The sequence below is a fragment of the Colossoma macropomum genome, unplaced genomic scaffold, assembly GCF_904425465.1.
Source record: "Colossoma macropomum unplaced genomic scaffold, Colossoma_macropomum, whole genome shotgun sequence".
Classification (NCBI taxonomy): Eukaryota; Metazoa; Chordata; class Actinopteri; order Characiformes; family Serrasalmidae; genus Colossoma; species Colossoma macropomum.
Window position 1 is genome coordinate 29,820,679 of NW_023494788.1, and position 17,092 is coordinate 29,837,770.

Consider the following 17,092-nt stretch of genomic DNA (forward strand, 5'->3'; position numbering starts at 1 on the left):
ATGTAGATGCAAATTGGTGTGCAACAACGCTGAATGTGTTTTCACTGAATATTTGTGCACTGCAATAAATATACCAGTAGTATACCAGTATCTCCAGGCTATTGTTAATAGAAGTGTAAGAAACAACTCTTTGACACTCGGAACTTAATGTAGACTTCATGAGGAGTTTTCTCATTTTGGGGACAAGATTTGTAAAATAAGCACATCTACTTCCTCTTTAAAATCCTGTAAGTGGAAAATATGATAATGTAATGTGATAAACTAGCATATCAATGTATATTGCTGACTTAACAAAACCCTGTAATATCCAAAATGGCAACTTTATACAAGAATGAAAAGTACACATTACTTTAATGGAAAATCAACTTTGTTCTAATTGAGAGTTTTATGTAGTATGTAGACAGTGTTAAAATCTCTAATGCACCGTTCACTCGCTGGTCCTTTCAGTAAGTATACCAAAACTAAGCAGCAAAAAACTGACCTTTTTAAAATCACTGGTTTTGTGATGTTACGAAAAACTGACACGTTTACTTATATTGGTCTGTTCAGCCTATAACAGTATAGCCCCGCCAATTTATGCTGAAGTTATAAGGGGTGTTTTAGTCCAGGGTGCTTTTTAGAATGAGCTATAATACAGCACAGCCAATCAGAACAGAGGTCATTATCATATCGTCAGTGTCCAAAAAAAAACAAGGATCTCCAAATGGTAACTTTACAGGAGAGGGCAAAAATGTTCTTTACTTTTTATTTGAGTTAATGTGAAAATATTTTATTTCTATTAGTCTATTCATCATGAAACTTCCACAAAATGTAAAGGGTGGCTGCTGCGTTTAAATAATGTATTATATATATACATATAATGGAGATTATATCTATTTGTGTTTGTGTTTTTTTGTCCAGCAACAATATGCAAAGAAAATATATTTCCATGTATTTTTAAATTATGTGTCAAGTTTGTAATATATTTCCATGTATTTTTGAAATATATGAAAATATTAAAAAATGACACAGTTGCATATATTTATTCTACATATGTGCATGTATTTCAATATATCGACATATGGGCATATATCAGCATTTATTTAAATACCAATAAAAAATGGCACATTTTATTATAGCACAAATATTTCAAAACATCACATATATTGCACCTTTTTATATGAGCAACTATATGTAAATATATTTTTAATTCATATGGGTTTGTTTTCATATATATATATATATCATCATATCATACATCATATCAGCTTTAAAAAATACAGTAACAAAAACAGTCTGTTAAATCATAAGAAGCTGGAAAATAGTCTTGTAAAAATGCATCATGACTGTTTTTGGTACATAAAACCACACACGTCAAAACTGGACTTGTAAAAATAAATAAATAAAAACCCAAAAAGGTTTTGATATGACAGTAGTGATTTCAGCACTGTCAGAACAAAACCTCATTTCTCCAGAAAAGGAATTTTACAACGAAAGGAAAAAACATTCTTAGTTTTCAATGTAAATGTAACAAGATTTTATTCTGAATAATTTCATGCCATTTCTGATGATCCATTCATTATGCAATTTGGGCACAATGTAAAGCACAGCCGGCATTTTCAAATTGTTTGAAAGAAAACCTGACAAAATTGGAGATACAAGGTTCTGTTCCGACAGTGACGATATACAACCTGGCTAATTGTCAGTATTGAACAAAACATCAACATTCAGTGATGGCTTATAATGATACTCTGTAATGTGCAGTCACAAATCATGAGGCAGGAAAAGACAATCATCAATGAAGAAGAACATCCATTACAATCTACTTGGTCTTCTGACTAGAAAAAGGTCATATTTGCACATATTACTAAATAAGAAGCAATGGGTATATGCTACACATTTTGGAGTTACTCTTGAGTTACTGAAATAGATTTCATTTTTTTTTTCCAAAATACATCACAAGCACATTCTGTACATTCCTGCATGAGTAGAAAACCAAATATCTTTACAAAAAAATCTTGTTACCTCTGCACTTTTGCTGACTTTGTTACAGTACCATCAAAAGAAAACGAATGGCTGAGTACACAAACAGTTCTCTCTGATGTACGCAGTAGCTCCTACTATTGGTGGAAGGAATCACTGCATTCTGCTTCTGGTTTGTCATGCACTTTCAGTAATGGCTTATTCACACCCTATAACAGCATAGTATTTATATATACTAGAGGTCAACTGTGTCTCTAACCAAAAGCAGCATAATGCATGATGCCATTATGTATGTTTCAATTAACAGCAGTATTATGCATGTCATTATTGTATACTCATAGTCAAAGCAAAGGAGCAGCAGTTCCAGTCAGATATGAAAATAAAGTCTAGACAGCTTGACTAAGTCTTTTTTGTCTTGTGCTGATCTTGTATTTGTGGTCAGTGCTCTGTAATATAGCCTTCTAAAAAAAGACATTTCCACCATAATGTGTTCCAGTTTGTGTGCTGCGTTCAGTATGTGTACTCAATTCTCGCTTCATAGTATATTGCACCCATTAATAGTGAAGACCATAGAGAAAAGACACATAAAGGCAATACATTTTAGTGAGAAACTAGCAGAGTTATCTCCGCTAATAAGCCATTAAGTTTTGCTACTGGGGTCAAGCTTCATCGACCCATCCAACTGTCTGGAAGCTTGTTAAGAGGTTTTAGATAATGATGTTGCTGCATTTTGCACTGTTTTGCGTGGGTGGATGCCATTTTTAACCTAACCTTTGTGACTCATCTTTAAGCACACCATGCTACTACTAGCATGGCTAATGCTCTCCATCAATCACAGCACTGCATTTGTTTTTGAACTGCAAAACAGAGACCACCACAGGGATAAGGTTTAAGAGGTAATGTGCTTCATCCGTTATCCTACAAGTTCAGCTTGCAACACAAGCACGAAACCCAACATACCTCATTCCAATTACACCTTTCTGCCTCTGGTTTGCGAGAGATTCTCCTCTTCAATGTTTTCACTGTGAAAATCAGTGTCCCACTGTTTGGCTACAGAGGTAGCAGGGTATATAAAGAATACCAAACTACGTCACATACAATGTCATTATGTTCGTCAGGGTGTGTAATGAACCACAAGGGACAGAGTGCGCTGCTCTCTCTCTGAAGACTGCTTACTGTGGCTCCTGAGGCTGAGGGGCCATGGAGACCCTGTGCAGGGCCTACACAGGCTGGATGCTGGTGCTTCCTCCCTGCTGTTGTGCTGGGTGTGGATCGATGGCTCTACTCCAAATTTTACAAAAGCTATAAAGCACCTGTAGAACTGGCACACATAAAAAATGTTAAAAATAGTAAAAAATTGAAATGGAATGGTTGAATAAAGTTCTCTCTGTGGTTCCGCAGTACAGAAAGCTTTATAGCTTAACCCTTAAAGGAGGACTGTTTGGGAAGGCATACATTATGTAATTGGAGTGCGTGGTATAAATCAGACTGACCAGTGTTTCTAGCAAGCCAATCCACCCTTGTCCTTCAAATGGAGATAGACTGAGATAGATAGTTAGCTCTCTGTGTTTTTGGAATTGTTGTTGGGTCTCCCTGACATACAAGTGTGTACATTCATGTACATTGCAAAAAATGGTATCTTGGCAAGTAAAATCATCAAAAGTCTAATTGATATGTCTAATATTTCTCATTTTGTAATTGTTGTAGGTATGTTAAAGGCATCCGTTTGCCCTCCACAGTTTTTTGCCCTCCACAGAGTTTTTATTAAGGCCTGGTAATTTTGCTGGTCAGTCAAACCTTTGACCCAGTCACATACAAACACTCAACAGTCATCCTGAAATGTGGGAATATCAATGTTATGTTCTTCTCAGACCTGAGGCGCAAGGGCATTTTCCCACTAGAGTTTTTCTGGACTCAGGACCGCTTGCTCTGCTAGTTTGGTACGTTTGTTCTAGTGTGAAAGCTGTTTTCGAGCCCAGAAGCTGTCCAGATAACCGATCTCTGGTCGTCCTGAAATCGGTGCTTCCAGGAAAATAATAAAAAGTAGCAAACAGATGAAGCTAATGACTACCATTTTGCTAACTGTATGCAGACAATTGACATATGGAATTGCATTATTGATCAACAGTTCGGATGGAATTCTTGTGTGTGAAAGCAAACCAGCGATAATCAGCCCCTCTTCCAAACAACCCTAGAATTGGTCCAGGGCCCCTGCTAGAAAACCAGCATTGCTGGTCACCAGCAAAACCAGCATATGTTGTGTTTTGGATCCTGGTATGCTGGACAACAGCATGACCATGCTGGGGTGATCGGTTAAACCAGCAATGGACCAGCTTAGACCAGCATGAAATGCCGTTTTTTTCAGCAGGGTACGGACCTAAGTATTCGGGACAGGTGTGAAAACACCCTAAAGGAAGAGTGGGGACAGGAAATACAGCTGTATGCAAAAGTTTGAAATTACATACTTTGTTGTTTTTGAAGAGCAAATTAAGACAATTTCACATAATAAAATGACTTAAAACAACATTTTTAAGAGTGAAAGAGATAGCAATGCTCTGTCTGCTCTGCCTCTGTTGTCCTGCGAAACCTTTTTGTGACTTTGAAAAAGGCTTAGTCTGGATGGCCATAAAGCCACTCTGAGATGAATGTACTATCTTTGGACTGAGCGCTGACTGGCACATTCTCAGTTCAGTGGTGTTCATGCAGAAGGTGGGAATCAAATAGAAAGCACTGATCTGTGTAAGTGGGTATCCTGTAGATTTCAATGCTGATCCTTTCAATACTCGTCTGATTTACCTACAATTTGGGCATCCACTATTTTACCTCTGTCTATCTGTTATTTGCCTCATTTTGCTTTGTGAACTCGCATATCAAAGTGCTAATTGTCCACCCTCTTTCACAGCTGTTAATGCTACTAATGGTGGACAGTAACAAAGTATATGTACTTCATTATTGTACTTAAGAACTTTTTTCAAACATCTGTACTTTTATAAAGTACTGTACTTTTATAAAGTATTTGTTTTCAGACTTTCACTTTGACTCCACTACATTTTAGAATATCCTACTTTTGACTACTCTTTCTGAAAGATAAACTGAAGTAAAACCTGAATTTTCCAAAATATACAGAAGAATATGATGCACTTTTACAAATAAATCAAGCCATTCATAGCACACCCATAAATACTGTATACCCATCGTGGCTTAGCAACTGTAGCTTCTACAACTCTGATAAGCTTTCAGAATTAAAGAAAATGCCGTAATGTTGCATGGGGTATTTTTAAATCAGATATCAGACACAAGGTGAGAAAAGTTGTGTTGTTACTTTTGATATTGAAGTGCATTTAAAAACAGGACGTTTTGTAGTTTAGCTCAAGTAAAAATATAAACAGAGCACTTATAATTTTACTGGAGTAATATTTTACCAAGGGTATCTCTACTTTCACTGAAGTACTGGATTTGTGTACTTTGTCCACCACTGCATGTTATTGTAATTGACATTCAACTTAATACTTCTTTCCCAGGTAGCTGCTTTTAGTTACATCAAAGTTGAAGTCATTTGCAGTGTTTCTGTCATTTTGTCCCTTCCTGCACATTTGAGAACAGTGTACTTGTACTGAAATCAAATGCATAATTCAGGTTCTAACTTAACACCAAGGAAACTTCCAAAACAAAACTTGACAGCTGGGTTCAAGCTTTTGTGCATAATTATGGCTGTATCACAGTAGAATTTACCACTTGCCTGGTTGTTGAAGAGCACGTATATGACAGGGTTGATCACAGTGCTGCTCTTGGCCAGCACCGAGGGCACCACACTGGCTACAGGTGTGATCAGTCCCTGCCTGCCAAAGGTGGCCATCAGCGACACCACCCCATAGGGCATCCAGCACAGCAGGTAGCAGGACACCATAGTGAGTACCATCAGTAGAATGTGGTTTTCCCGTCTTTGTGCGGACAACAGATTGATCTTAGTCATCTGTGCAGAAACAGGGATATATGAAAAGGTGTTATGAGTGGTGTAAATTTTCTGATCTTTTAACAATTTGATTATGCTCAATATTTATTGCAGTTAACCTGTGCAGTGCTGAGGAAGGCTGAATATCTCTTACAGCATGTGTCGAAGATCTAGTGTGATGAGATATAGTACTGTGCAAAAGTCAGAGACCACCTTTCATTCATTTAATTTCCAGTCAAAACAGCCAGCAAATGCAAAATCAGTATAATATAATATCAAACATAAAAATGCAATATAACATCACATTTTTCAGTATTAGAGTGTTTGTGTCCACTCTTTGGGCAGCTTACATTCTTTTCAGGAGACTTGCTTTCAGTTTTTCAAAGATATCCGTAGGGATATTCTTCCACACCTATAAAGTTCAGTCTTAGAAGTTGGTTGCATTTTGTGCCATGTAATCCCACATTTAATAACATTGAGGTCTGGACTCTGGAGTAGCTGGTCCATTGTTTTGAGAACACCAGCAGCCTTTATGTTTGATTTGCACATTTTCTATTTGCTTGATTTTCTCCTCTCTCTCAAAGATGAAAACTTGAAAGTAAAAATGAAAGTGCTGTTTATCTAAAGGTGGCAGTTTTGGTGGTCTAACATGGTCTTGCATAGTTGTTTGGGCTCGCATGCTTTCTATACACTCTCAGAAAAAAAGGTATGAAACTACCACTGGGGCAGTACCTCTCGTGTCACTGGGGTGGTACCCTCAAGGGTACATCTCAGTACCTTTAGTCAGGGAACATAATTGTACTATAATCCACGGAAATAATATTTTCTAAGTATCAACTCCACACACCCCGTCTCGTCTCCAGGCTTTTTGTTTCGAAACATACAGTTACAAATATGTACTTTTCACTTCAGAAAAACTTATTTAAGGTGTACAATTAGACCTTAAAACCACTGTTATAACTTTGAGGGTACATTTACATTGTTTAAACCTTGAAGAATGAAAAATGTACCTGCACAGTACCTTTATTTCTAACAGTGTATGTTCTCTATATCTTTTCAATTTTGGAAATTCGTTTTTTTCACTTACTTTCCTTTGAGTTTCCGCTTTCTTTGTGCATGTAGATTATCCCATCAGAAACATCTCCTGAAAAATGAATAACTTGTACTTAATGGTCATTTGGAAATTAAACAAATCAAAGGAAACGGGTGGTCTCTGACTTTTGCCTAGTGCTGATTTAGTTTGAAACTAGAGTCGCTGACAATACCTTCATCTTTTCTTTCTATATATTTGACATCACACTGAATCTGCCATCTGCCTCTGGAGAAGATGGATTATGCCTTGACAGGTCAGCAGGTGTAAAGACTAAATTAGAAAGCCATGTCTGTGAGTTGTGCTGGGATCAGAGTGGGTTCGATAGAGGTTTTGCGTCATGTGTGAGTGTTGTGACTTCTCTCCCCCTGAGTTTACTGCCCAATGTCAAGCCTTTCTTGCCCCCGCCATTATATAACACAGAGATTTCTATCTTAGGGTGCCCTCCCAGTGTGCCATAGACTGTAAGCTTCCAATCAACAGTAATGACAGCTGGTCCAATTCTGTCCTTGCTGTCGTCACTCTCACCTTTTTACATGCTCCATTAGCACCTGTCTTGAAGACACTGAATGAGGGTTCTCTCATCCATGTAATGAACGTGCCTCTGCAGAGAAACCTTCAGTTAAAAGGATTCCCATGAGATTTGGACACCTTGCCATATGATCGTAGTGTGCAAGGAGCAAAGCTCTTTCAGTGGAACATCAGATATTTCACAGGAATGCTTGCAGACTGTTTCATTACCTGCATGATCTCCTTGTCTTTTCTTGTGACTTTTTCTTCAGCCGAAATGTCACATCGGCCTCTAAAATTCCATACACCCCTTTAAGCATGCCTCCATTGCTTCTAAAGACATCTTTATGAGACAGGCTATAAGGAGAATTGTGAGAATCAATTTCGTGTGCCGTGTCTTGAGAGTCTTGACTATTTTTATGAGTGTAATTACTTTCTCAGACATGTCACCCACTGACTGGCACAGATCTATTTGCCTGTAATTCACCTTGCAGTTGGTGTCGTGTATCTGTTTCTGTGCTTCTAAGAAAAGTGCTGTGGCTCTGGTCAGCGGCCTAATCTTACTGGTAATGGATGTGGCTCTCTCCATTAACTGGGTATGCAGCACAGCTCCAGCGGCCACACGCCACAAATCCAGAAGGAAATAAGCGTGTTACATAATGGCTCATCACCAGTAGTAACAGGTCAGTTCTACCTTTCTAATAATACCTCCTTTGGGTGATTCATTCATGGAATAACACCAGAGCCGCGAGCCTCACCGGCTTGCCATCGATCGGGGAGCCTAATTACATATTCCTTCAGTAAGCCTTTTGTTTATGTAAGGCCCCTAAGGCAGGGATGAGTCACTGAACTCCGAAGGCTGGAACACCGGCTAACCTCTTCCTAGTCTTTTATGTGGAGAATCAGCAGCAAATGAGTCCATATAGTCCAAACAGGGGGCGCAGTGGTCTTTTTATAGCTGTGAAAACACACACATAGAATACTAATTGTAGCTGTGCTGTGACACCTGGGTGCAGGTTATCTGGGTAAGTACCTCTTACTGGCACACAGAAGAAAGTCAAAATGAAAAGAGAGTAGAAAGAACTGTAGGGAAAAGGGGCATGTATGCAGGAAAGGCAAGAATATCATACAGTCCTGATGATCTTGTGTGAGCTCCCAGCTGAGTCTCACTAGTGATAAGTTGCTTCTCTGAATGTTTTTGGCGTGGTGGGATCTCTGATCACTGTTCACTTTTTCATTCTGAGGCGCAAACCCATCACATACATACGAGGAGTTTAATTCCAAAACACTGTAAATTTGTCAATTTTGGATATAAACATTGTTGAAAAGAAAAATAGCAGACATATAATGGAAACACATTTTTTCTCTAATAAAATAATGCTACATTATTTCTCATAATGTAGCTTTGATATTTCTTATATGTGTAAAGCTCAACTTATGTAATGAAAAAAATCTTGAAAGTGGTCTATAATGCGAAACCTTTCATATGCAGATGTGCTCTGTAAAGAGAGCACTGACACTTTTGAAAATACGTTATCCTGATCATCTGATTATTGAATCTTCCAAGTTGGAGACTGGACATTTAGATAGAGGCTACTGCATGAAGTAGAGGTTATTGCTGTCTTTCTTCTTTTCATACATTACATCCACATGACATTGACTGCACATCTTTAAGCAATGATCAATAAAAGTCTTTGATGATGTATTCATGTCCGAATGATGTACTTGATGTGGCATTTCTTTGAGGACTGCCAGTTGCCTTAGGGCACAGACATACCATGCTGAGGAGGAAGAACTAGTGCCGCCTAAAGGGAACTGATTGTCACCATCCATCAGCTCACTGTCACCTGTGAAAATTTGCACTTAAATACACCACAAAGACTACAGCTGCATCGAAGGGAACAACTCTAGCATGAGCTGGCAGTCATCTGTAAAACTGCAACATAGACAGTAAAGTATATATTAATTAAAGCTACACCGTGTAAGATTTGGAGATTTGGAGACCTCTCTGGTGGAAATGTGTAATTGCTGGCAATATGTGGAAGAACATTATGTAAAGTCAGTTGCGACCCCGAGAAGATGAATCAGACATGTTTAAGGCATGGTTTCATTAATGGTATGTAGCAGGGTTCAAGTATACTGTATTATTACATTACTCCTGCTTTTTTACATTTTTTTACAAGCCTAACAACATTGTTGCTTTTATCTTTTTACTGGTTGTAAAAAGGCACCACAATTAAGGTCACCTTCTATCAAAACTGACATATAGAGCCTGCCACCCTTTCACTCACCCCCTTGATGATGAGCAGGATCTTGCCATAGCAGTAGACCATGAGCAACAGTGGCAGGACGAGGCAGAAGATGAACAAGCACACCACGTAAGAGATGCTGCTGGTGGAGCGCTGGTGCCACTGCACGGAGCAGGTGGTCCCTGGACCTTCAGGCCCATAGCTGCTCCAGCCCAGGAACGGAGGCAATGTCCATGCCAGCGAGTAGAGCCAGGTACCTGCCACACAGCGCCAGGCTTTGCGGAAATCCGACGTGTCTGGCTTGGTGGCCCGCAGCACGGCCACATAGCGTTCATATGACAGGACAGACAGCGAGACTAGAGATACAATCCCTGAGGAGCAGAGGAAAAGCAGCTGTGGTGAAGATGGCAGAAGGTGGCAGTCACATTTGAGCTAAAGCTGAATGAAACTCTAGTGGGTGGGATGTAACAATAGAGGTGGGCAATATGACAAAAATATTACATCATGATACGTGAAAACATTTTCACGATACACAATATGTATCATATTCTACTCTTTTGCTGCACTAATAATAAACCAGCAAACTTGATATGTCATACACCAGGGGCGTCCAGTGTGCTCTTCTTGTTTGGAGTGAAAACCTGCACCCACACCAGCCCTTTGCAGATAAGATTGGACACCCCTGTCATACACTGATCTTTAGCAACTGTCTGTGACATGCTTGAAGGAGTTCTATGTTTACTTAGATATCCCAATAAGAAATGCAAGATGCTGTACTACAAGTCAAGCGAGGGAGTGTTTTGATGAGGAGGACATTAAGATGTAAATGTGATTGAGAAATATTATCTAAAACTATATTAAGACATATGTGGAGAACTATATTAAGACATATTGGGTTCTGGCACCAGTATGTCAAAATATTCACTTATTATCTCAAACTAATTACTTATTTTGTCAAAACTTATTTTGTCACTAAATATCTTGAATTAATGACTAATTTTCTCAAAATATTGCCTTAATAACTCAAATAGTGACTCATTTTCTCGAAATATTAGTACAGTGAAAAAATGGCATTTTGAATGATTTACATGTTATATAAACACAATTCTTGCCAAAGCAAACAAATTTAAATAAAGTAATTGTGTTGATGTAGTGTTTTATTTTAGATTTTATTTGAGAAACCAATTTCCACATTTAAATTATGAACCATTTTGTATCAGTGTATCAGTGTATGTGTTAAAAGAATTAAATGAAATTTCACGAAAGTAATTATTTATTTTGGGATCATAAGATGTGATTTTGAGGTAGAAAGTCAGCATTTTGACATGGTAAGTCATTATTACAAGATGCTAAGTCAATATTTCAACACTGTAAGTCAATATATTGAGAAAATAAGTTAATATTTTCACATCCTGCTGCCGGAAACAGAGAAGGAGGAGAAAAATATCTTAGGGAATTTTTTCTCCTCTACCTGGTGGGAATGGGCTTTCACAGTGAATGCTAAAGAATACATGGGAAGCAGTTCCATTAGATATTTTACTCTCTATTCTATACAGAACAAGAAAGTCAGTCATCAAGGCCAGAGAATGACCTACAAACTCCTAATAAACACTTTTGGTGTATTGTTTGCATTCTTTACTCTGACATAATGTACATTTCTGATAACAACATGCCTCTCTAATATATTATGGTTAAGTGGAAATGTCTCTGATGACCACACAGCACTGTAAAGTGCTTAGATATTCTTCAAGTCTAAAATCACTAAAAGTCATCCATGAAAACCACAGCCAGGGCTGTGCATCACCAACTACCCGACCTTATTGTGTGATAAAGTATGTGAACTTAACAACTTTAACAATACTCAAACCATAAGATCACATTTGTGCTTCACATGCAGTCAACTCCAGAGTTATTGATGACTTTCATAAAACCACATGCAATGACAAAGGTTTTTTTGTTTAGTAATGCTTAGGTATTAAAAATATTAGTTTTCTTTAGGAACAACTGGCACCCCATTATTAATATTTGGTAAAGCCTCCCTTGGTGAGAATAACAGCACAGAGCCACTTTCTGTAATGCTTAACAAGTCTGGACAATGTTCGTTAAGGGATCTTGGCCCACTCCTACAGAACATTTCATGTTCCTTCATATGCTTGGGTCTTTGCTTGTGGACTGCTCTCTTCAATACACACCACATTTGGGTTCAAATCTGGAGACTGAGAGACGTTCTAAAACTTTCCAAAAAGTTTCTAGACCTGGAGGTGGCATCTGACAGTGGATTTAGACATTTGAAAACACCAAACTATGCAGTTCTGAAATGGTGGTCTTTGAGTTCCTCTTTGCCTCTCTTACTATCTTTCTTACTGTACCCTGGTGCAGTATGCTCAATACCTCGTTCTGGCAAATGTTTAGCTCTTCCATGCTTTTCAAACGTTTTTATTATCACTTGTTTGTCCTGAATGGTAATTTCAACTGACTACTAATTTCTTATAACCGTCTCCTAATCTGTGCAGGTTTTCAACCTGCTGTCTCATTTGAGCTGTCTCATTTGTTGATGGGTGACAAAAGGGTTTTACATATTTATACCCCAGTGAAACAGGAAATGGTCATAGACAACAATGAAGTTACTAGTAGCAATATAAAGAAGTTTTTTTTGTTGTTGTTGTTTTTTTTAACCCAGAAGGTGCATATTTCTTTGGTTTTATTTTAAATATTATTTCAGGGTGCCAACAGTTTTGCCCCATATATTTGTGAAAGAATACACTATTTTTAAAATAAAACAACACTCTTGTAGGAACGATTTCTGTTAGATAAATGGTAAGTAATTTCTCTAAACATTTTGAGGAACGTTTGAATCCCTACATGCACTGTTTGTTTGTTTGATATGATTGTTTTTGCCAAGTTTCTTGAAGGGTGACAATCACTGACTGTATGGTTATAGTTATCCAGATACATTTTGACTTTCTGTGTCCTTCACGAGCGTTATCTTTTCCACAAAGAAAAGCAAAAAACCTTTACGTTTTAATGGCACTGTATACTGTGCAGAAAAATATTTAATAAAACATTGCATTATTTTGCCCCTGATGGTTGGCAAGACCTCCTTTGAGACATTTATCAGTCTGGGTTTGGATGAAAGAGACTGCAGTATGGGTTTAATTCCTGCTATTCCTAAAAAAAATCAATCATGGGGGAGAAATTAGTAGGAGAGTGGGATCCCACTAGAGCAATTATGGAGCCTTAAATTAGCTCTATAATCAAATGTCAGAACATGGGGGGGAGGACATTTTTAAATGTGGCCTAATAACAGCTTGGGGTTAATTTAGATAATTTAGGTAAACAGTTTGCAGAGTGAATACATTACATTAGAAGATACAGAGAAAATTCGACTCTTAACAACCATGCAAGCTGTTCTCAGAACAGTGGACTGGCCGCCCCAGAGTCCAGACCTCAACATCACTGAATGTGTGTGGGATTACTTGGATCGTGAGAAGCATAAAGTGAAACCAACTGAACTTTAGAGGTGTGGAAAAATATCCCTGCAGATCCCTTAAAAAACTAAAAGCAAGACTCCAGGAAAGAATGGAAGCTGGAATAAAGGCAAAGATTGGACAGATGCTGAAAAATGCCAGTTAATAAAGGTGTTGTTTGATATATTGAAGTATTGATGCTGAGTGCTCCTCTGTAACAGCACTTTATTATACTTTATTATCCTCATTTAATTTTTCATTTTAATTAGATTTTTAATAATCCTAATTTAATTTCTAATTTGATCTTTAATTTAATGATTTTTTCTTTTAAACCTATTGTTTTAATCATGTTTTTAATTTCTATTCTCCATCACTTGCTTTTTAAATGACTCTGCATTTGCTCATTTGGAAAGCACTGTCAATGACAGCAGTGTACAAAAGGCGCTATATAAATAAATGTGACTTGCCTTGGGAGCACAAGCCATGCGGAGATGGTTACTGTGAAGTTATTTCACTGAAGGACAAAAACACCACGTTGATGCACTGTAGTGCCTATAGTAGTACACCATTCCTAAATAACAGTTCAGCAAAGTGTATCTCCAACACTGTAATCCAACACACTTGATCCAGGCAGTCAAGACATTCAAGCCTGGGCATTTCAACATTGGCGCCAGTTGTGGTGGTTCAGAATTCAGAGCTAAACTCCACAAGGCTGTGGATCTCTGACATTAAATGATTTTCAAATATCTTCCATATTTGCAACTTAAGCTTTGTATTCTGAAATTAACTCTATACCCACCGTTTATAAAGATATGTTCAGGGTTATAATCAGATCTAGTTTTTAGAGCTAAATGCTCTTCATGCAAATATCTGAAGAGCCTCAAATTACTCAAAAAGCAGTAGCACATATGCGAAGTCTAATTCATTCCCCCTCTATGTGGTCAGTAGAGGCTGAAAGAGGAACTATCCAAGGTGCTACCATATGGAACACTGACTACAGAACAGGCAAGTCATAATATAATCAATGACTTCTAGCCTAATAAGCAACCATCGCTAATGATATGTAAACCCAATGCAAAAGTACAGAAAGTGAGTGCATGTTCTAAACCTTTTCTGTAACAATCATTAAACGTCTTGTTGCTTAGTTGAGTTGTTCTGCTATTGGAGAACAAATTGGGAGTGAGCTTGACTGTAATCATAGGTAAGCATAAGTGTTAAAGAATGTGTGGTGAGAACATGTGGTGCTTTAGTTTTAAACCCACTGACCACTGAATTTCCTCTATTTTATAAAAATGCAGTCATATACAGCATTTATAGAGGAGGATTCCAATGATTTTGCAACATTTCTGCATAATTCAATAGTTGAGTAGTGTTTCAATGTGAAATTTTTAATTGTAGAAAAACTTACTGGCTGGGATTTGTTTACAGTGGTGGTGATAGGAACCAGAGGTCACAATGTCTACAACACAAACATAGACATTTTATTTACTATCCAAAACCACTAGTGAACCTACACGTGTCTTCAGAGTTTTATGTGCAATGCTGATGATGGTAAAATAAAGGGTAAATATTTAAAAAAAGTTTTTCTTTGGGGACTGTTTTGCCATAGAAAGCCCTGCATGCACCTCCCTGCCATAAATGGACTTAAAAATATTTTTGTCTTGAAACTGTCACAAAACAATGTCTCAGGCATCAGGAAACATGTATTTGTAACTATTCCATGTAATAATTTAGAGTGAGGGAGCTTTTAAGAGGCACTAAACACTACAGACATGTTGTTCCTATCACCACCACTGTGAACAATTCTGACTCTGTAAGTTTCTTTAGAACAGAGCATTTCACATCAAACCACGCTGAATGACTTTGTTAACGTCTTTATGATTTAATTATGCAGAAATTATGTAGGTTTAACAGTGTAGTTTCAAGAAAAGCAAGTTCAGCACTATAAAAAGGTGTTTGGTGCTTTAATTTAGAAAATGAATTAACTGGTTGCCTTAAATTATTGATTGTATTAAACTTCAAATAATAAAGTTAACATAACGTATATTATTGTTCTGTAAACTTACTATTAGAAGTTTAACATACTCAAATTTTTAAGGCAGTTGTCTTGCTTACTTTTCAGAGTTAAAGCACAAAATATTTTTTATGGAAGTCTGGTCCAGCCAGGTTAGGGAGAACATTCATTTTTCTCCTTCTCTGTTTCAGGCAATATGTTACACTGACTTAGAATCTTGAAATAAAGACTTATTTTCTCAAAATATTGACTTACTGTCTGTGTTAAAAAATCACTTGAATGAACTTTTAACAAAGTAAGTAGCTATTTGGGGATAATAAGAAAGTCAATATTTCAAAACAAAAGTCAGATTTACTTAAAAAAGTTCATAGATTAAGATACTGAGTCTTTATTTTTGACATACTAAGTCATTTCGAGAAAGTAAACCATCTGACATTTACTCCAGGGTTCTTTAGTAAGGAAAAAGGTTCTATATAGAACAATGAACAATTAAAGAACAATCTGCATGATTAATGGGTTCTTTTCATCGTGAAAGGGTTCTTAAGATTGATGGAGAATGAGCTGAAAAAGGGTTCTAGATAGCCCCAAAAAGGGTTCTGCTATTGCGACAAAGTCAAGCTTGTAACAATAGAAGAACCCTTTTTGGGGCTATATAGAATGTAGAACCATCTTCAGCACGTTCTCCATCAATCTGAAGAATGCTTTCACGATGCAAAGAACCCTTTAATCATACAAAAGGTTCTTTGAGTGTTCATGGTTCTGTACAGACCCATTTTCTTTACTAAAGAACCACTAAAGAAACAACCTTTTAAAGAGTGTGGTAAATCCATTTTTAGAAAATGTCATTATTTTGACATATCAATATTTTGATAAAATAATTCATTATTTTGAAACACGTTTTTAAGAGAATGAGTCATTATTTCAAGATACTCCGGCATACAGAGAGAAGGAGGAGTGAAATGGTGATGGATACGTTGTTTTCCTCCTGCGCCTGGCAGGAATGGGCTTCCAAAACGTTCCCACTGAGGCACGTAGAGAAACTTTTTCGGAGAAGTTTTTCAGGGGCAGTTCGGTTCCGGCTGAGCCCATTCAACTGAACGAAACGTGCAAACTAGCAATCTCTCTGTGCGCTCGTGCTCGTTTGGAGCTACGGGCTGATTTAGGCTCACTTACCGAACAGGGAGTTGGCGAAGCCGTACCACTCGCAGCCGTGCTGTCCCAGAAGCCACCTCCCGTACAGGCTGGAGGCGAAGCTGAAGGGTGTCCCGAACACACAAACCAGCATGTCGCTGGCGCTGATGTTCAGCAGGACCACGTTAATTGGCGTCCACAGCGAGCGGAACCGGGCGAACACGAGGAGAACCAGCAGGTTATTGAAGCATCCGAAGAAGAGGATGAAGCCGAGGCAGACGGCCACCACCGTGTGACCCGTCCTGCTCAGGCCGGAGGAGCCGGGGGGCGCCAGGGGGTCTCCAACACTGCCGTTAGCGCCGGGAGGGAACGCCGAGTTGCTGCTGTTCACGCTCCAAGTGTGGGCGACCATAGCCACAGCAGCGCAGTGTGTGAGTATGAGTGTGGGACACACACGGACTTTCCCTGCTGGGGGGCTCACATGCTGCTCTCCCCTCTGACACACACACACACACACACACACACACATACACACACACACACACACACACACACTACATGTTGCGTAGGGGGGCTGGTCCAACAAGCACAGCCAGGTTAATTTGAATCAACCTCCCGGAAAGCAGGGCTTTATTAGTGGAGTTAGTGAGCCTTCACAGAAGAGACACGTACACGCCCCCCACACACACACTTAAGTCGTGGCCACGCATTATTTTT

The 17,092-nt window shown here is 38.3% G+C and overlaps 1 protein-coding gene across 1 annotated transcript; it reads right to left on the bottom strand.

The window, feature by feature from the left end:
- Positions 1-2,515: 2,515 nt before the first annotated feature.
- On the bottom strand, positions 2,516-16,787 carry tmtops3a (teleost multiple tissue opsin 3a). Its single transcript, XM_036567894.1, has 4 exons — positions 16,418-16,787; positions 9,806-10,134; positions 5,702-5,935; positions 2,516-3,283 (listed from the first exon to the last, which is right to left on the bottom strand). Exons 1-4 carry the CDS (start codon positions 16,785-16,787, stop codon positions 3,077-3,079), a joined length of 1,140 nt encoding a protein of 379 aa, XP_036423787.1. The 3' UTR covers positions 2,516-3,076.
- Positions 16,788-17,092: the final 305 nt, after the last annotated feature.

What these genes read in the sequence shown, in the direction of transcription:
- tmtops3a (XM_036567894.1), bottom strand. Translation starts at nt 16,787, where the DNA reads ATGGTCGCCCACACTTGGAGCGTGAACAGCAGCAACTCGGCGTTCCCT. An exon ending in CTTCGCCAACTCCCTGTTCG is followed by an intron (nt 10,135 to 16,417) that starts GTAAGTGAGCCT and finishes TCTGCTCCTCAG; the next exon opens with GGATTGTATCTCTAGTCTCG. An exon ending in ACGTGCTCTTCAACAACCAG is followed by an intron (nt 3,284 to 5,701) that starts GCAAGTGGTAAA and finishes TATGTGTGCCAG; the next exon opens with TTCTACAGGTGCTTTATAGC.